This window comes from Vespa crabro, chromosome 14, assembly GCF_910589235.1.
Source record: "Vespa crabro chromosome 14, iyVesCrab1.2, whole genome shotgun sequence".
NCBI classification, from domain to species: domain Eukaryota; kingdom Metazoa; phylum Arthropoda; class Insecta; order Hymenoptera; family Vespidae; genus Vespa; species Vespa crabro.
Window position 1 is genome coordinate 3896643 of NC_060968.1, and position 21545 is coordinate 3918187.

At 31.5% G+C, this 21545-nt stretch overlaps 1 protein-coding gene across 3 annotated transcripts in view; it reads left to right on the forward strand.

Annotated features, from left to right (window-relative positions):
* Positions 1-13233: 13233 nt before the first annotated feature.
* LOC124429134 (Fanconi anemia group J protein homolog) overlaps positions 13234-21545 on the forward strand; it is a 66312-nt gene continuing 58000 nt past the window's right edge. For 2 of the 3 annotated variants that reach the window (XM_046974009.1, XM_046974010.1), the window contains exons 1-4: positions 13234-13461; positions 13538-13744; positions 13858-14632; positions 14724-14835. In XM_046974009.1, the coding sequence (XP_046829965.1) occupies positions 13650-13744; positions 13858-14632; positions 14724-14835 (982 nt within the window). In that variant the 5' untranslated portion in view covers positions 13234-13461; positions 13538-13649. The remainder of the gene's footprint in view (positions 13462-13537; positions 13745-13857; positions 14633-14723; positions 14836-21545) is intronic. The other variant, XM_046974011.1, reaches the window with a different exon arrangement.

Sequence of the window (21545 nt, forward strand, 5' to 3'; positions counted from 1 at the left end):
TTGATAGAAAAATATTAAAACATATTTTATACAATATAAAAAAAGAATACATATATATTTCTTTATAGAACAAATGACAATGTGTCGAGTGGAATATTGTAAAGATTTATTGAAAAAAAGAAAAAAAAACCAAAGAGAAAAAAAAGAAAAAAAGAAAAATAAAAGAAGAAAAGAACTTAAAATTTACAGATAGATAATACGTACGCGATGTCGCACAATAATATCTAGTAATAAAAATTTATTTAACAAATGTCAACGATCGATAATACATATTGATCTTTCAAAGACAAATCAAAAACATACCCCCTTCCTACCCTTAATTGAAATATCTTCCCTTTGACCTGAATGATTTATGATCGGTCAGTCACGTTTTTCTTGTCCCTTGTAGTGTTATTTTTTGTCCTCTCTCCCTCTCTCTCTTTCTTTCTTCCTGCTTTTTTTTTATTTTCTTTTTTTCTTTTTTTTTTTTTTTTTTGATTTCTTTTATTCTTTTACACAAAAGCAGGAAATTTCTAGTCGCCCCTCTTTCCTCATACATATCCACGATACATATACATATACATATACATATATATATATATATATATATATATATGCATTACAAATACACATGCATTCCATTACATCCCAGGGGTAATTCCTTTCTGAACGGGTAAAAGGCATCAAAGTTGTTGTGGTTGTATGTATGTATGTAGTTACTGGCCGATATAAATCACCGAAAAACGGTAATTTCCGCGAAAGGGGAAAATCTGATCGTCGAACGGTGCCATCGGCAACAGTAACAGCGTTGCTAGTGACGAGAACATATTATTGGCCGAACGATAGGTATGCCGTGTGTTTGACCAACGCTCCCGCAGGCTCGTTTGTCCAGCCACTGTATCACACACATACATACAAACACACACACACACACACACACATACATATATACGTGTTCGTAGACGTACACACAAAGAGAAACACATATATAGATATATAACATCAAAAGCCGATACAGAGTGTTCCATATAAACTGTAACAGACAATGTTCTACGTAGAATTCAACGGATCGTAATCAGAAACAAGAAAATTAACAATTTCAAATTAGATTCTAATCGTTAAAAAAAGTTCGATTAAAATTTTTAAACAAAATATATATATATATATATATATATATATATGTGTGTGTGTGTGTGTCTGTGTGTGTACATATACTCTTATGTACATATACTCTTCAATCGTCTCGATCGATAATTCTAATAATTTTGAAACGACAATCGTAAGTGATAACATTTTATATGGATCACCTTGTATATAAATATATATATATATATATATATATATATATATATATATATATATATGTATGAAGAATAATATCTACATAGAGATCTCTATACGTGGACCTATACATTGATGAACATTATTGTGGGTGGTTAGGAGGATGGACACAGTATGAGAGGGTGGCCCAGAGGGTCCTTTATAGATTTGTAGACGAAACCACGGTCACTCGACACTGCGTTTGACCACACCCTCGATTGTGCCAAGATTTATGGACAACCCCCTTCCGACCACCACCATCACTATCACCACCATCACCACCACCCCCAACTACTCTCTCTTGCTCTCTATCCCACCTCATACTTCACTCTCCCTCTATTCTATCACTCTCTCTCTCTCTCTGTCTGTCTGTATGTCTATTTCTCTCTGTCTCTCTCTAGCCTTTAGACTATGCTTCTCTAACAGTATCACCCTATATACGAGCGTGAACCAGTCGCCTTGTTACCAATTCCAATCGACAGTTTGGCTTGTAACTACCGTATCGGACCGTACGTATACCGTCGACATGTTGGACCCTCACTAAACTCGTAAAATAAACGCGTAATCTGTGTTATCCGCGATTATCTAAATCATTTCTTTATCATTATCGATATTTCGTCTGGATATTGTAACGATACATATATACGAGTATATATGTATATATATATATATATATATACTCGTACGTTTAAAAAAAAAAAAAATAATTTACGTATATGGATGAAATTTTGTTTCTTATTTATTTCTTGTTCGTTTGTTTTTTCTGTTTTTCTGTTTCTTTTCTCTTTTTTTTTTCTCTCTTTTTTTTTTCTTCTTTTGTTCAAAGAGATCTGCACTCTTCGTTCAATTTTATTATTCATTTGGCAGACATCGTGTATATCCCGATATACGATAATAGAAATAGGAAAAGTTATTGGGAATTAAAAGTTTAGATTTTTATACAAAAACATATTTGATATGTTGTATAAATATTTGATTTCTGTTGTTTTTTTTTTTCTTTTTTTTTTTTTTTTTGTTTTTTTTTTTTTCATCAGAGAAAAAGAATTATTTATTTATAATCTTTTACGATGCATATGCGTGTAGAGGATAAAATATTTTTTATCCACGATCAGAAATAGAAATTAAAGATATTTATTGTTTTACTTTTTTATGACTGATTGTACGAGGGTGGGGGGAAAGACATTGCATATGACGAAAATACTATAAAAATGTATTTCTTTTTAACAAACCTAATTAGAAATAATGACATTGATGAAACATTGACGTTCATTTCATTATCGCAATTACTTTTCGATTTTCTATGAAAGAAAGAAAGAGAAATAATACTACGAACTTAAAATTATTTTTGAACGAATTAAAACATATATATATATATATGTGTGTGTGTGTGTGTGTGTGTGTCTGTCTGCGTGTATGTATTGCAACAATTAAAAAAAAAAAAAAAAAAAAAAAAGGGGGGGATAAATAAAACAAGCAAACAAAGAAATAAAAAGAGACAGAATTGGCTCCGTCTAAAAAAATTCTTTTTCTTTTTTTTTTTTTTTTTTTTTTTTTTTTTTTTTGAGGGGGTAGGAGTAAAAACGACTTCCTTCGAAATATAATATCCAATCGGATATCATTTTCGTGGTCGAACGAAAGGAAATATAAATTACATTAAAAGGAGGGAAATCCTTGAAAGTTTGAAAGCTCCTTCGTAGGAAACAAGCATTCTATTAGAAGGAGAGAAATTCGGTCCAAGTGTTTCTTCGGTTGGACAAACGGGATTAGAACGATACTTTTTCGGTCTCGTGATTTCTTCGGTAAGAAATTGTTGAGATGCTTGATAGTTGTAATGGTGGTAGTAAGGTTAATAGTGGTAGTAAGGATAGAGTGGGGAGGATGGGTAGATAGGTAATGGTAAGGATTAAAGGTCCCCGTGTGGAAGAAGAGATTATTTCTTTCCGATAATCCTTGTGTGTGGCATCGTTTACCAGCTGTCGAGGGAAAACGAAACGGCTGTACTATATACATATGTATTATATTATACTATATATATATATATATATATATATATGTGTGTGTGTGTATGTATGTATATATGTATGTATACTTATATTAAATAAATAAGATAGCACACGGTTTTCATATTTCAAAAGTTAATCACGTTTTCAAAATTCAAAATATCCCATTTCTTTTCTTTTCCAATCTTTCTCTCTCATCGAGTTTTTAATAAATTATATATAGGTACATATATTATATATATGTGTGTGTGTGTGCGTGTATGTTTGTATATGGAAAATAATTATTATTTCGAGATAATCGTCAAAAGCGTCGAAATATATTTGCTTTAATTATCTTGAAGACGATAAATAAAATATATCTAATTTCTTGTTATTCATAGACTTAATAATACACATGGATAATTTTTTTATTTCTTTTTTTTTTATATATATATACATGTATACATCTGTTTGGGACCATTGTTTGAGTATTGAATTATATGATTAATTCATTTATCTCGATCAATTAATTTCGATTCGGTCGAAATTTTTTCTAACGAAAAATCAAACATCTATTCGATTAGATCGATCATTTTTATGAAATTAGTTATAGTAATGGATAGTTTTAATTTTTAATTTTATACATTTTTAACATAGATGACATTGAATTTTAAGAATAATATTTTTTTCATGAGAGATCGCCATTAAATTTTCATATCTCAGGTGATTATTTTGTTAATGAAGAAATACAGAGAAATTGATCGATTCGTTTTACGAATATCATTAATTATTTTATTTCATTATTAATTTCTCTCTCTCTCTCTCTCTCTCTCTCTCTCTCTCTCTCTCTATTTATCTATCTCTTTTTCTCTTTTAATTAAATATAAATAATTAAACACTCTCTCATGAAATTATTTATGAATATTATTTAATTTGTATTTTTCTTCTTGTCTTTCTTCAAAAAACATATTCTCTCTCTCTCTCTCTTGAAGATATAATCATTAATTTCTGATGCGTCATATTTAGGATATTCCTTTCCGTTAACCTTTGACCCGCTTCCCCTACCCTTATGTCAAATCAACGTAACTCTTAAGGGCGCGATATTTTTCCCCATGGTGTTCAACAACAAGCGCCATTTGGCTTACTTCTTTCCCCCTTATGGGAAACAACGATCTTAGTGATTAAGATTATCTTCTTCTTTATTAGACGTAATGAGATTATCTAATTATCTTTAACATTTGCCTTTTATTTCTCTTTTTTATTTTTCTCCCCGATCTTCAATTATTAACAACAATAGTTATAATAATATCATTACGTTTATCTTGTAATCTTATTAATCGTTTCATTGAAGTTTCCAGTGTCATCAATTTTGTTCTTTTTTCTTTTTTTTTCTTTTTCTAATTCTTCTCAATTGAAAAATCAATTGATGATAATAATAACAATAATAATAATAATAATAATAATAATAATAATGTGATGTAAATTTTCTAATTCGTAATTATTTTTCTAATTCAATTCGATATTATGATCAAAGCTTCGTGAGAAACTTGAAGTACATATTTTACGTAAAGAAAATTGCAATATTTTTGCAACAGCCAAAACTATTTAGTAACTAGCCAGGTAGTTAGCCCTAATTAGTTAGCTAGATTGTTGGATAGAGATAAAGGAGGCAAATAAGATAAAATAAAAAAAAAAAAAAAAGAAAGAAAAGAAAAAAAAAAAGAAAGAAAGAAAGAAAGAAAGAGACGACAAGAAGAATAAAGGGATAGAAGGATCAAGAGAAGAAGGTTAAAAGTTTTAGCAAGAGTATATCCTTGATGGTGACGTATCGACAGGGACGACAAGAAGGACAACTTAGGACCTACTTTTTTTTGCTGATCATTCTCCTTACTTTCCAGTCCCTTTTTCCAAGGACCTTCTGCACGATCCTACAATTAATCTGGAATTGGATAGAAGCTCTTACTCTAACAGATACAACCGTTTATATATATATATATATATATATATATATATATATATATATATATATATATATATATATATGTATCTTTTGAGTCTCTCGCACTTTCGACATTGAATTGATGAGAAAGAGAAAGAAAATGGTAACGTAACAATTCTTTGGGCAGAAAATAGTCTCTACGTAGTTAAAGTGGTGTGCGGGTAGTGGCGGACAGTGGGGTTATGGTGGGGTGAGACGGGAATTGCTAGCTAAGGGTGAGGGTGTTCTCGAGTTAACTCAAGCGAACTATAGTGATCACACAGGACATTGAACATCCCGACGCCGAGTGTGCGCCAAATTATAACTTATTTTATGACTTTTTTGCACTGGCCATTTAATCTGCCCCGAAAAAGAAAAAGAAAAAGAAAAAGAAAAAGTGTATGGACGTGCGTCCTGTGACCAAATCATCGTCGTTCCCCTTTAACCCATCCATCCCTCCTACCCCTGCTCCTCCGTCATACCCATCCTACTTTCTCCACTTATTCGTTTTCAGGGTGATAAAAGTATATATCTCAATGAGAAATTTGGAAATGAAATCAGTTCGTAATAACTTCCAATTCGTAAGATTCGACGCCATAAACTTTTACACGTTGTTGTAATCTTTACCCATTGCCTTAGAAAGTTTTGTCGGGAATATGTTAGAGGAGAGAAAAAAATAAGGGGATGATTATTTTATTTCGTACAAAGTAAATGTGTGTATGCGCGCGCGCACGTGCATTTTCACTCTCTCTTTTTTTTTTTTTTTTTTTTTTTTTTTTATAGAACATAGATCGTTACAATTTGTTTGTTGAGTTAATTAATTAATTGATTACAATGAGATTAGATTGGATAATGAAATTGATAATTGAAATTATTTGCAATTAATTTGTGCCGACAGAGAGAGAGAGAGAGAGAGAAAGAGAGAGAAAGAGAGAGAAAGAGAGAGAGAAAGAATGCACGCTGAGAATTCAAGAAAATTGAAAAAAATACTATATACATATGTTTGTACGAACGTACAGACGTTCACATGATTTTGTTTTCTTCTTATAGATAACATCAAAAAAAAAAAAAAAGAAGAAGAAGAAAAGAAGAAAAAAAAAACCTTTTGCCTTCGCATCGATCATTTAAAAACAAGATGTATAAAAAGAGTTTACAACTTGGAAAAAAAAAAAAAAAAGAAAAAAGAAAAGAAAAAAAAAAGAACATTGAAGTAGTAGCGATATAACGAAAGACAAAAGATTATTCTACTTACGACAATTATTTTACTATCTTTGAAATTATTTATCAAGGCGAACGTAATAATTCCATTTGCTACATCGAGAATGGCTGCTTGAGAAATCTCAATGGTTTTATCTTTTTCATGAGTGAGAACTTTAGGTATATTCAACATTCGTCATCGTCCTCGAGTAAAAGTGAAAATAGAAAGGTCCTTAGGGAGATTTAAAATGAAAGAGAGAAAGAAAAAGAGAGATAGAGAGAGATAGAGAGAGAGAGAGAGAGAGAAAGAGAGAAAAGGAGAGAAAGAGTGAGAGATCGTCTTCCACACCGACGACATGAAATATGAAGACGACGCCGTTTCTCGACGGCATTGCGTTGGCTTGATGCCACAAAAGGAAGCGTCACGGCAAATTAATCGGCCTATCTACGAGCACGCGAGATGTGTGATTTAATAAAAAGCTTCCCCTTTTACTCGTACGCACGATCGGGAGAGGGAAAGGGTGGTGGAGAGGGTGTATGAAAGAATAAGAGAATGAAAAGAGATGGACGAAAGAGTAGGAATACTTACCTCCCTCTCCTCCCCATCCTTCGCCTTATCCTCCTTCTATCACCCTCTTTACCTCCTTGTTCCACCCACAACCACCCCCCTTTTCCCCATACTAGCGCTATCATGTGTAATAAGTTTAGTTCCAACGACGACGAAAAAGCCATAAAGCTCAGCATGATGCCTGAAATGACGATCCTCAAATTTCAAGGATTGTCGTCAGCCGAGACAAAGAAAGATTATATAATAAAAATGTTAAAACGATTGCGAATTGTTTAATAATAATATAATAAATAATTTTACTTAATATTGAAAATAATGGAATGCATGTAAAGCAAAGAAGAAATGAAATTTTTTTCTTTTTTCTTTTTCTTTTTCTTTTTTTTTTTTGTCAAAGGAAGAAAATAAAAATAAAGAAAGCCAAAAATATGTAACAATATAATATTAATTACATTAAATATCTAATCTATTTCTTTGGCAAAAGAAATAGAAATATACTCGTATTTTTCTTTCTTTTTATTCTTAAAGAAAATATTTGTAAAGAATACATTTGTATATATAATCAATCAAAAAGCTTAGATCTTTTAATAGTTGCATTAATCTTTTTGATCGTCGAGTTTTAGTTAAATTTTGTTTTTTCTTCCTTTTCTTTTCTAAGTAAAATTATATAATAAAAAATGATACATATATATATATATATATATATATATATATATATATATATCTTGTGAAATGATCCAATATCGAAAAATAATTTAGAAGAACAATCTAGAAATAATTTGAAAATTATGTGAGATGACATTGTCGACATATCTCTTTTTCTTTCTCTTTCTCTCTCTCTCTCTCTCTCTCTCTCTCTCTCTTACTGTAAGTCTTAACGTGGATGTTTTCTACGTGAAACGATTGTTCCTCAAGCAAGCAGTACTATAACATGAGACGACAGGGGGTGGTTTCGAGGTTTCCGTAGGAAGTAAGGAAGTAGGTTGGGGTAGGAAGGAGGAAGGGTGGGTGATTTCGATGTAAGAGTACCGGACTCCTGCAAGGGACGGCTAATTCCACTGTGATCACATCTGATCGATGTCCCGTCTAACTACTACATCGACTGAAAAACTATTGTCCGTTTCTTCCTCTTAGTATTTTTCTGCTCGAAACGACATTTTTCTTTAAGAGAAAATGAAAATTCTTTAACGTTATTTTAATCCATCATTTTCTTTTAATTGCCTTAAAATTTATTCATTAATTTTAATCAGATTACATATACATATATATATATATATGTATATGTGTATGCAATTAATATCTTTGAAATTACGAAAGAATTTTAATATAAAGTTTATTTATTTAATAATTATTGGGCTAATTTATATTTTAAAAAAAATGTATATACATATATATATATATAAATTATTTATTTGAAATTGTACGAAAGAGACAAATGATTCGACTTTCTAAGTCGAATTGTTTCGAATTGGGTGTACATACGCTTGACAATATATTTCCAATGAGAATAAGGTCTTCTGGACCCCCAGCCAGCATGATTCTTTTATTTTAGTTTTAGTCGAGGACCCACGCAATTTGACCCTCCGTTCCGTGGCCTCGAGTTTCGGTCCATACGTCTATTTTCACTCGTTTCGAAGGAAGAGAAAAATATTGAGAGAAGAAGAGAGACAGAGAATAAACAGAAAGAAAGAGAGAGAAAGATATATATATATATATATATCATCGTGGAGGGGATGATAAGAAGGCCACATATGGTCTGTCCACCCTTAGCTACGAGAAAGGAGGGAGAAACTTTGGATTCACGTCAAAGGGATGACTGTACTCTTGTAGTAAGAAATTTCTTGGGGACTTTTCTCTTTTATCTTATCTATTCTGGCAATAGATAAGAGTATCCAGATAAAACGAAATCACGTACTTTTATCAAATGTGCACGATCTGGCACTCTTTAATTAACTCTCCATCTTAACTTTATCGTTTTGTTTTTTTTCTCTCTCCCATAGACAGAGGGTAATCCAGTGGTGCCGATAGTAAGACGAATATCCTAATGTACTTCTTTCTGATTAAATGAGAAAGAGAGAGAGAGAGAGAGAGAGAGAAAAAGAGAAAAATTATTTTACATTATATAAATATTATTAATGAAATTGTGTAACATTCGTCGGAAGTTTAATTGCAAATTCGTACAAATTTCTCGTAATTATTAAATAAAAAAAAAAAAAAAAATTTGATCATTCTTAGTTACGTGTTAATTGTCAAAATAAAAAAAAAAAAAATATATATATATATACACATTATATTGTTATAAATATTTGCAAGGATTGAAAATTCAAATTGGATAATATCTTTCTTTGAATATCAAATTAGAAAAATAAAAGATAAATAAATAAAAGGAAAAGTAAATAAAAGAATTCAATACGTTTTGTTTATTGTTAACAAACACGAAATATACGTAACGTGACTATACGTAATTCGTGCAATTAATAAGAATAATAAATTCTATGAGAGAGCCTTGATAAAATAATTTCTTCTTCTTCTTCTTCTTCCTTTTTTTTTCTTTTTTTTTTTTTTCTTTTCTTTTTTGTCGTTTACAAACTTATTCAACGTTATTTCAACGTTCTTGCATTCTCGCGAATTTCTGAAACTTCTTAACATTCGGTTCTCGTTCGCATATAATATTCGTCCGAGGGAGATCCTACTGTGATTTCGGACTATGCAATGCTTTTGTCAAGAAAAGAGAGAGAGAGAGAGAGAGAGAACAGCTCCTCTTTTGGGTCAAAAAAAGAAAAAAAACAAAAAAAAAGAAAGAAAGAAAAAATAAGATAGAAGCAAAAAAAAAAAGAGAAAAGGACAGAGAAAGAGAAGCAAGGATCTCCTTTCTGATTCATTCTCATGGACGAACGTTCTAACTTGGTATAATGATAAATTATCCGGATTATGAAATATACTGCTAAACCGTGACGGATGTTAGGGCGATACTGGAAGATTGAAGATTCATCTCGAATACGTGATATCACTTGACGAACAATTTTATATTTTTTCTTTTTCTTTTTTTGACAAACTCGAGATTAATCGGGGGAAATAATTTTTTTACTTTAAAACTTTAAAAACGAACGAACACACACACACACACACACACATAAGCACGTACGCACGCAGAAATTTGAATAAATATAATTAAAAAAAAAAAAAAGAAGAAGAAGAAGAAAAAAACAGTTAAAAAAAGAAATAAAAAAAAATTCCGATACGAACGAAATTGCATTGCTTTTTCTTTCCAAATATTTTACGATGATAAATCAAAGGGAAAGAAAAGCGAAGAAAAAAAAAAGAAAAGAAAAGAACAGAAAAGAAAGGATAGTAGATATAAGAGCATGTGGAATAGAAAAAAAAAAAATAATAATAATAATAATAAAATTGAAGTAAAGTAAACGGGGGAAAAAATGGGAAAAAATTCGTGGACGCATGCGTGTTTGAAAAGAGAAAAGGAGAAGAAAAAAAAAAAGAAGAATTGAGTTAATTGATAGTAGGGATTTGGAAAAGTGAAGAAAACAAAAAGAAAAGGAAAAAAGAAAAAATACCAGAAAGAAAGGAGAAGAGAAAAATGAAAAAAAAAAAAAAAAGAAGAAAGAAAAGAATAGAAGAGGAAAAAAAAGAAGGGAACTACTTTATATTCCTCGAACATCTTTTCTGATCTTTTCCCGCATTTTTATTGCACTTGCCGTCAGAGTATAAGAATATGTTTTATTTATATTTCATATTTTTTCTCTATCTCTCTTTCTCATTCTATCTATCTATCTATCTGTCTCTCTCTCTCTCCTCTCTTTTTTTCCTCCTCCTCCTCCTCTTTTCTACTTCTTCTTCTTTGCTTATGGTGACCACAAGAGAAACACACATTCGTCCTACGAATTTGTTCAGGGTGACCACGAAATATGGACTAAAGATCGGAAATCTCTTCCCTTTTCACCTACCCCCCCCCCCACCCACCTTCCAATTCCCCTTCTATACTTTCTTTTCAACCCTCTACCATTCTACAATTTTCTTTTTCCACCCTTACGATAGGATAAACTTGTGTCCGGCCCGATTCTACGTGAAAATATTTTGTCGATTGCTTTTATCGGAAATATTTACATTTCTTCTTCTTCTTCTTCTTCTCCTTTTTTTCTTTTATTTCCTTTCAATTCAAAAAAAAAAAAAAAAAAGAAAAGAAAAAAAAAAAGGAAAAAAACAAGAAAAGAGAAAAAAATTAAAATTTACGAAAAGAGTATATCTTCTGAATTGTTTCTTTCTTTCTTTTTTTTTTTTTTTTTTGTTGTTGTTGAACAAGACCTAAAAAAAGAAAAAAGATATATTAATTTGTTCGCATTTCTTATCGAAGCATGATTATTCGATTAAATATTAAAAAATAATTCCAAGTAATTAATTAATTAAATACATAAGTATATAATTCATAAACGTTATACATAGGGTATACATTAACACAGAGATTAGGATAGGATCAAGAAAAAAAAAAAAAAACAGAAGAAAAAGAAGAGAGAGAGAGAGAGAGAGAGAGAGAGACAGACAGACAGAGAGAAAAAAACACGTTGACGAGGGTTGCGCGAAACGGTTTACTCGAACCGACCGAATTTAATCTCGCATTCTACGAACGTTCAAAAGAGGGGTTGTTACACGCAATTTGCCACATTTTCTAGTAATGACTCCTATCCACCCTCCGTATGTTTTATGGGGATCGTTTTGGATATGCATAACTTACGGTCCAGTGGTCAAACTTATGAATTATATGATCGTCTTTGAGATTTCCTATATGAGACAAGAGCTAAAACGTTTTACGAGATCAGGAAACGATAATAATGTCCGAAAAAGAGAAAGGGAAAGAATAAAAAGAAAAAATGAAATGAAAAGAAAAGAAAAGAAAAGAAAAGAAAAGAGAAAAACAAGAGAACGACAAATGATTAACAACTATAAAACAAAACGAAACGAAACAAAACAAATCTCAACGTTGTTAACATTCGCACTGGGAACATTATCGTTAAGATCGTTATCATAACCGTGTGAAAGTGCAAGGAAGGTAGGAAATCTTTTAAAACTGAAACGTGAGCGGAAATTGCGATACCAAGCTTTAAGAATAATTTCATTGCAAGTACGTGACCCTTGCCCACCCACCCCACCCTGTCTGTCGCCACCAGGGCCCGTTCGTCTTACGTCTACGACATTATCGTTCTCGCTCTACTTTTACGTAATTTTTACAACCTACAAGAGTATTAATAACGTCAATCGTATTATATATATATGTATATATATATAAAGAAAAATGATTCTTCGAAATTATTCAAAATTTTCGTAAAAGGAATTTATTTCGTTTCTTTTCCTTTTTGCCTTTTTTTTTTTTATTCTTTCTATTTTACTTTCTTTTTTTTTTTTTTTCTTTCCTTCTTTCTTTCTTCCTCCTTCACGTTTGATCTCAAAAGTGGACACCCAGTATATATAACATACGTACGATATACATACGTACACGTACATATACGTAAGTAAGTACAACGCAAAGAATCCGTGGGAAGTTCCGGATAATTTGATAAGGAGGATTCATGCCCGGTGTCGAGAGATGTTCCAACGGGTAATATAACATTCTTTATTCAAGACACACGCACGCGATATGGGTTTTAAATTCTGTTACTCCTTTGATGTTACCACCGCACCAAAACAAAATTTCGAAGAGCCTGGAATCAGAATTTTCTTCTTTACTTTGAAATCCCCCTTTTACCCGGTTCTCGGGCATAAATCGTTGAGAAAGAAAGAAAGAAAGAAAAAGAAAAATAAGAAAAAAAAAGAAAGAAAGAAAAAAAAAGAAGAAGAAGAAACAAACAAAAAAAAAAAAATTGAACGAAAAGAAAAGAAAAGAAAACAGGGAATCCTCTTTCTTCCTTGGACAATGAACAAAACGAAATCTTTTCTTTTCTAACCATTAAATGTACGATTCTAATGAAACGAGAAAAAGAAAAAGAAAAAATGAGGAAAAGAAAAAGGAAAATTAATCGTGATAAATTAATTGTCTGTAAATATTTTAATTGGATTGTTTTATATTTCATAGGAATACGTACGAAGTAATTACTAAATTGATGAATATTTCCCGCGTATGATCTACGACCAATAGGAATCTTCGTGATCGGTCACGTGAGCCCCCTCCTTTGTTCGAACGTCAAGGACGATAGTGCATTATTTTTAGTTAATATTCCTGTAGTTTTTTCCTATCGTTCAAGTGATCCAGCGTTCTTCTTATTTTATTCATAATTATTTTTATATATCGGGCGTACGATAATAAAAATGTACGATAAAGGTTAATAACGTTGATCACTCGAGGTGCCCAAAGCGCAACACGTGTGTTTTTGTTTCGATCAGAGAAAACGTGTATGATTCGAGTAACGTGGCGCGAAGGAATCACCAGCTTTACGGTACGTCATTTATTCTGATATTTCTTATCTATTGTATCACATCATTTATTCTGATATTTCTTGGAATTAATTGTAGGTTATACGACAATAATATTCATAGAAGGAAATAATAGTGAATAAATGTATTGTCATTTTTAATAATCATAAGATCTGAGTTTCAATTTTAATCTTCGTGCCATCGTAGATCGATGCATGTGTTTTTGATAATTATTGCCATTATTGTTACGTTACTTTATCATCTAATCAAGTTTTACATCGAAGATTGGTTCTACTACGATATTGAGTTAGTAATTTATATTATTTAATACAATTAAATAGAGGTTAGGTTTAAGATTGTTGTCAAAGTATGTTCTATGTGTGTTAAAATGTTATGTGTCTATATATGTATTGTTACAGAATGGATTCATCTAAATCAAAGAATGACAAAGAGAGATTTCATATAGATATTTTTGAAATCTCATCTGACGAGTCTTCTATTGAAGGAGAAAAAATAAAAAATCCTTTGTCATTACGCAATAATTTAAAACATTCTACAGTTAAAAAGTCTATTAACGTCGATTTAAATCCTAATGATAGCAATAAGAAGAAAACACCAATCGTTCTTGATATAAGCATAGAATCAGATTCCAATGATTCTGATAATTTAAATCAATTATCTGCTTTGCAACAACAACAGTCTTCTGTTAAAGAAACTACTAGCACTGATGTAAATTCTGAAAGTAACAATGAGAAAGCTAAACCAGATGTGTTTGATATAAGTACAGATACAGATTCTAATATATCTGATGATTTTACTCAAGCCTCTTGTGTTTCTCATGCTACAAGAATGGGATTATTTCCTTGGAAGAAACAAAAACGATTAAGTTCAGATTCTCAAAATGGTAATAATGATAAAAGTAAAGACATGTCTACAGCTTTTGATAACTCAGTTCCTATATCGGTGATAAAAGAATCCAAAATAAGAAAGGTATCTGAACGACAAAGGTTTACGAAGAATGAGGAGACACCGATTAAATATTTCAATAATCCTAGCCCACCCATTATTTCTGATATGGTTGAAATGAAAGAACTTCAGACAACAGATGTAATGCAAGATGAATTAGTCATTGCTGGTAGTAAAGTGAAATTTCCAGTCCAACCGTACCCTTGTCAGCTCGCTGTGATGAATAGAGTAAGTTTTTCATCGATAATAAATTTATCATTTGATTTATATTATGAGGAAAACAATTAAAATTAATATAATTATTACTCTCTTATTCAAGCTCATTGAAAGCTGTACAAAAGAAAATCATTGTCTACTTGAAAGTCCTACCGGTAGTGGAAAAACTTTGGCTTTACTTTGCGGTGTACTGGGTTGGCAAGACACCTACAGTAGTAAGTGAATATACTAAAACCATATATTAATAACAATCTAACTAATTCGTTTTACTGTTATAAGCAATTTATTATTCGTTAAAGTTTAACAAATTACATTAACGTTTAAAAAACTTGAATAATATTTAAAAAAAAAAATTCTTATTCACTAATTAATTTAATAATTATCGAATATCATGGAGAATCTAGTAACGATCTAAATCTTTTTAAATTTAGAATTAAAAAAAGAAAAAGCAATAGGAAAAAAAGCAAAAGCACAATTAAAAGTACATAGGTAGGTTCTTCGTAATTGTCTTATAAATTAACGAGCTCCTCCTTTGTTCTCGAGTGAAGAAAACTATCGTCCAATTAGATAGACATTCTTTCTCTATCTATCTCTCTTTTACTCTCATCATATTAATTTGAATTATTAAATCGTTTGTTTCCCCTTTAATGGTGGCCCTTATGTACCATCGTTGGTAATTTTGAGTTCGTCTGCTACGTTCATGCATGCATGCAGCTAATTGTCGTCCGATTTCGCGCAATTCTAAACAATTAGAGTAGACTTCGGTTAGAGATATGCGTCATGGTACCAGTTCACGAACGTCGCCAAAGTATATCATAGTTATAGAATTTTTCTCATTAAATTAATTATTAAATTAAAATATTGATATTTTGTTTAATAATTCTTTTCTTTTCTTTCTCCTTCTTTTTCTTTTTTATTACTATTACTATTATTATTATTATTATTATTATTATTATTATTATTATTATTATTATTTTATGTCGATGCATACAAGAGAAAGAAAGTACATTAATGTTAGAATATTCTAAGACTATGTCGTGTTTATATATAGATAACTCGTGTTCTCTATATATCTTCTAAATTATTCCTAATTGGCTCGATAAACTATACATCATCGATTTCTAAGCCTATAGATAGAAAGTAACAGTAAACGAATATTTATTTCAATTAAATAATTAATTTTTTTATTAATCATGTAACATAATTCTATCTTTTTATATATATATATATATATATATATATATATATATATATATATCATATATATATCATATATATACATCTTCATTTTTTTTTTAATATTACATTTATAGTAATTTTTAAAGTCAAATTTATTTAGAAAAAATTTCAATAGTTTATATATATATACATATGAAGGAACGTGCATACATACATATATACATATATTCGTAATAAAATAGGATAGATGCGAATCATGTAGTAAATGGTACGTGATCGAACCAACGAAATCGCTATGGTGCAATAATGGCTCGAAATTTAATCCGTCGAACACGCAGCGTTCACGACGAGGAGTCTGGAGCATTGCAAACATTCGGGAGGCAAACGATCGCGTGCCATTTCGAGGCTCACGTCAAATTAAACGCTCCCCGACGTTAACGTCAAATTTGCGTGTTTCACTCTCTCTCTCTCTCTCTCTCTCTCTCTCTCTCTCTCTCTCTCTCTCTCTCTCTCTCCCTCTTATTTGCAATATTTATATATATATATATGTTCTTTTTTTTTTTTACATCGAAATACCAAATCACAATCATCCGATGAATTTCTCGTATCAAACAATTATTATTATTTATATATATAAAAAAAAATAAAAATAAAAAAATAAATAAAAAAATTACATATTGAATTTTATCCAAAAGGAGTATGGAAAAAATGTGAAGCTTCGTTACGTGAAAAATATATAAAAATGTATTAGTAGGATACAATGTTGTTTATTTAGTATTAAACAATATAATGTTCATGAAGTGTTAGAAGAAAATATTTTAAAAGATTTAATACTTGAAAAAAAAAAAAAAAGAAAAGAAAAATATTATCAAGTATAATGTTCCTGCAATATGCATATGATATTGGATGATATAATTATTCGTAAAATATTAGGTGGCATGATGTTGAAATTCTAACCATAGAGAGAAAAAAAAGAAAAAAGAAACAAAACGAGAAAAAGAAAAAGAAAAAGAAAAGAAAAAGAGGAAAAGAAATAATTAGAAATATTAAAAATTATTGAGATATTACAACAAGAATAACAACAACAATCAACAATGGCAACAACAAAAAGAAAAAAGACAGAAAGAGAGGAAAAGGGAGGAAAAAAATAATTGAATCTACAAGAGACGATAGTAAATTAGAATGATATAAGTAGAATACGATGGTACAGGTTGGTACCTACCCACTTGAATAAAATTTATTTTCATATCCTCGCAAAGTTGACACAATCTGAAGAGAGAATATAATACATATATATATATATATATATTATTATTTAGTGAGTCGATACATACAATTTTGATAATTAGATAAATGAGAGAATGGAAATAGGGAAATAAAAATGGATAGAAAAAGAGAGCACCCTCGTTTGGTTCGTGGTACGAACGATTGTAATAGGCAGATATAACTGTGTCACCATAGTTCGGGGCCACCTGAGTTATCCTTCTTCTCATTTCTTTTTTTTTTTTTTCTTTCTTTCTTTTTTTTCCTTCTTTCTTTTTTCTTCTTCTTTTTACCAGCTTATAATTTCTTTTATGCTTTAAAACCCGGCCACCGTCACGCTCTGTCTGAGGTCGAGTGGTACTGCTAGCCGCGAAATTGTAAACTTAGGCAAGCGGGGAGACGACGACGACGATGACGACGACGACGACGACGACGACGACGACGATGTTTGAGAGGTCGCATAAATTAGGTGCTCGAGGAAGAATGGAAAATCTTTCTTTCCCATCCGAGACTCTCTGGTAGTTTAATCGATAAGATTCTCGCTCGACGAGTAGGGGTGTCGCGAGATTTATCGCTTACTTTCCTCTTCCTCATCCTCTTCCTTCTTCTCTTCCTTCTTCTTTTGCCTTCTCCTTCTCTTCTACCTTCCACCGCCACCAGTACCACCTCCCTAACCCTCCTCCTCCACCTCTTCTTGCCACCCCCTCCCCCCGCTTTCTGTAAAAAGAGGCCACGAGTCCTTACTCTCCTTTTTTCCTACTCAAATTAATTCGAATCCAATTAGTTCCCTTCCTTCTTGAATAATAATCCTACCGTTTGACATTTTATGTAATACGATGAGAGAGAGAGAGAGAGAGAGAGAGAATGAGAATGAGAATTTATTCGTAGATTCCTGTTTTATCGATCACTAGGGAATTTTATTTTTCCTTTCTCTTTTTTTTTTATTTTTGTTTTTTTTTTTTCTTTTTTTCTTTTTTCTTTTTTCGTCATTAATTCGAAGGAAAAATAATAATTCGTATTTTTCTTCTTCTCCTACAAAATATACACAATACAACAATAATGTCGCTAGAATAAATCATTACGTTGATGATTTTTACTTGGGGGGGGAAAAAAAAAAACAAAAAAACGAAAAGGGTGGTGGGAAAAAAAATAAGAAAACAAAACGAACGAATAGACAGAAACATGAGCAAAAAAAAAAAAAGAAGAAGAAGAAAAAAGAAAACAAGAAAAAGAAAAGAAAAATCGCGTGTAAATTTGATAAGAAATGGTATACATTTACAAGACATTATTTAAGAAGCTCGCGACGAATTTAGCCTGATATGGTAGAGTTGGTTTAACGCTAGCAAAGGGAAACGACGACATCGAGAGGGTAAGAGGAATAAATTTGGAAAGTTTATCGCGGGATCGCATGCTTGCTAATGTCACTTTATTATTACTGGCGAACGTCGTCGTCGTTTTGTCGTTCGTTTTGTCGTTCGTTGTGTCGTCGTCGTGTCGTCGTCGTCATCGTCCTCGTCTTTGTCGAATGAAAACGTCGAGAAAGGACGAAGAGAAAGAGAAGAAAGACCGTTTTACCTGGTGCCGCTCTCGCGAGGGAGGAGAAGTTTGGAATATAACCGGTAGCAAAAAAAAAAAAGAGGAAGTGAAGGTGAATGTGGAGGTAGAAATAGAGAAGGAGGAGCAAGAGGAGGAGGAGGTGGAGGTGGAGTGCCTATTGTAATATAGCAAAGGAACTTGGAAAGTCATAATAATTATCGGCGAACGTAGAATTATACATTGTGTCTCCCATAGTCTTCGAGTCGTCGCCATTTTGTATTATACCTTCAGCATGCAATCACCTTTCTTCTCTCTCTCCCTCTCTCTCTCTCTCTCTCTCTCTTTATCTCTATAGAAACTTTCTCCTTTATTTTAAGTATTTCATTATTTCATTTTATTTAGTTTCATATTGTTTCACGCGTTTTTTTACGCGTATATCTAACCATTTTTAATCTTTCGATTTCTTTTCTTTTCTCTTTTATATCATTATGTAATGAATTTTTCGGAAATATTCAGGAACGCGTTCCTTTTGTTTTCCTTTTTTTTTATTTTATATATATATATATATATATATATATATACACATAATCATTTTAATTCGCACAAGGAAGGAAAATATTTTCCATCGGTATTCCATACTACACATCGGATCGATTTATAAATTATTGGCCCCATTAACCATCGTCTCCCACATAATCAATTATTCGCCGGGCGTCGCTCGCTCGGCAATTTTCCTAGCTGCGGTTTATCGTCGCGAAACTTCATAAACGAGCTGTTCTACTATAGATAGATACACACACACACACACAGACACAGACACACAAACATAAGCGCGTACGCGCATACACACGTATACATATATCAGAGAATATCAGTATACTCTATTTCCCTCTTGATGTTGATTTAACGATTTTATCGGATGATAAAATATCTCCCATGAGAAAGCGAGAGAGAGAGAGAGAGAGAGAGAAAGAGAAGGAAAAAAATAAAAATTAAACGAAACGAAAGAGGGTGAAAGAGGGAGAGGAAAAGAGAGAAGATTGAACAGAAAAAGAAAGAGAGAGAGAGAGAGAGAGAGAGAGAGAGAGAGAGAGAGAGTCTCTCTTATTGTAAAGAAAAGCGTGCGTATGCGTATATAGGTGGAAGACGTGAGATCCGTTGGACCCGCATGCGGACCTTATTGTGTCGCAAAAGGGCGTATACGGTAGGTACCTTAATGTCGGCATGGATGAAAGCGTGGGCCCTCCTTTGTCTTTTCCTTCGCGAAGCTGCCACAGCAAGTAGCCGTGCTCTGCGGGTAGCCCTGCACCATTCCAGGGCTACTGTTCTTCGATCTCTTTCTTTCTCTCTCTCTCTCTCTCTCTCTCTCTCTCTCTCTCTCTCTCTCTTTCTCTCTATTTCTTTCTCTTTCTTTTGGATAGTTTCGCGAATCTTTTCGTTCGAATTCCGTTAGAGGAACATTTAACTGAGAAAAGAATTCGTTGGAATGGAGATAATATAAGATTTATTTATATTAATTAACGATTGCTCTTTTCTATGATATTTTTTGTTTTTCTTTTTTTCTTTTTTTTTCTTTTTTCTTTTTTCTTTTTTTGGAAATTATTCGTGAAATATGTAAAAATTTGGTAATTGTTAGAAGAATTTTCTTTTCTTTACTCTCTCTCTCTCTCTCTCTCTTTCTTTTTTTCTTTTTTTTTTTTTTTTTTTTTTTTTTTATACTAGTTCGTTCAATACAATTTTGTTTAAATGATAAATTGTAATAAGAATTAAAGTATATTGAGAACAGTAATAGTGCGAAATTAATATGAATGAGTCAATAGAAATAGAGAGAAAGAGAAAGAGAAAGAGAGAGAGAGAGAGATTGAATAATACTGAATTGTCCAGGTCAAGAGAGAAAATTGACAAATAATTTTATAGTAACTAATAATAATAATAATATTCATAATAATAATAATAATAATAATAATAATAATAATAATAATAATAATAATAATAATAATAACAACGACGATACAGAACTTAGTTTAAAATTAATACAAGTTTAAAGAGAAAGAAAGATGAAAATAATAAATGTATATTTAAGAGACTTCAGAAAAATTAGATCAATAAAAAAAAGTGGGAGACAGAGAGAGAGAGAGAGAGAGAGAGAGAGAAACAAATTATATATAAATTTCATATTAATTATTAGAAACATAAATTAATGATGGATTAATAAAATAAATGCATATAATCATATTAATTAATGATAAAGGATAGATGTGTATATAGTCATAAAAGTTAATGTAAAAGAAAAAAAAAAGAGAAAGAAAGAGAGAGAGAGAGAGAGGTGGTGGATGGTTCAGCATAAGAAATGGAAGATAAGAAGACCCCCCAAAGTCACGTTGGGCGCCGCAACTTCCCAACCACTTCTGAACTTCTCTCTCGGGTGGTCCAGAACGTTCTCCAGCTCCTTCGTGATCCTTCTTTTATACGAACTCACTCTCTTCCTTCTTCTCCACCTCCTTCTCCTCCTTTTTCTCCTCCTCCTTCTCCTTCTTCTTCCTCTTCTTCTTCCTCTTCTTCTTCCTCTTCTTCTTTTCCTTCCTCTTGTTTTTCTTCTTCTTCTTCTTCTTCTTCTTCTCTGTCTCTTTTTCTTTCTCTTTCTCTCTCAGATCCTTTCGATCCTTTGATCGAGCAGTAGCCAGCCACCAATGGAACTTCCTTTCCGCGAACGCATTTTCAGAGTTCCTTCCTTATCTTCCTTCTATACGCGTCGATGCATCTCATGGGGATTACTTACGATAGGGTGTGTTTATATGTATATGTATGTATGTACATGTGTATGTATATATTCACATGAGAAGTCTAAAATATTTATGATTTTATGTATATCTTTTGTACGTGTCCGTAAGATCATGGATAATAATAATAGATATTTTACAATATATATATATATATATATATTTTT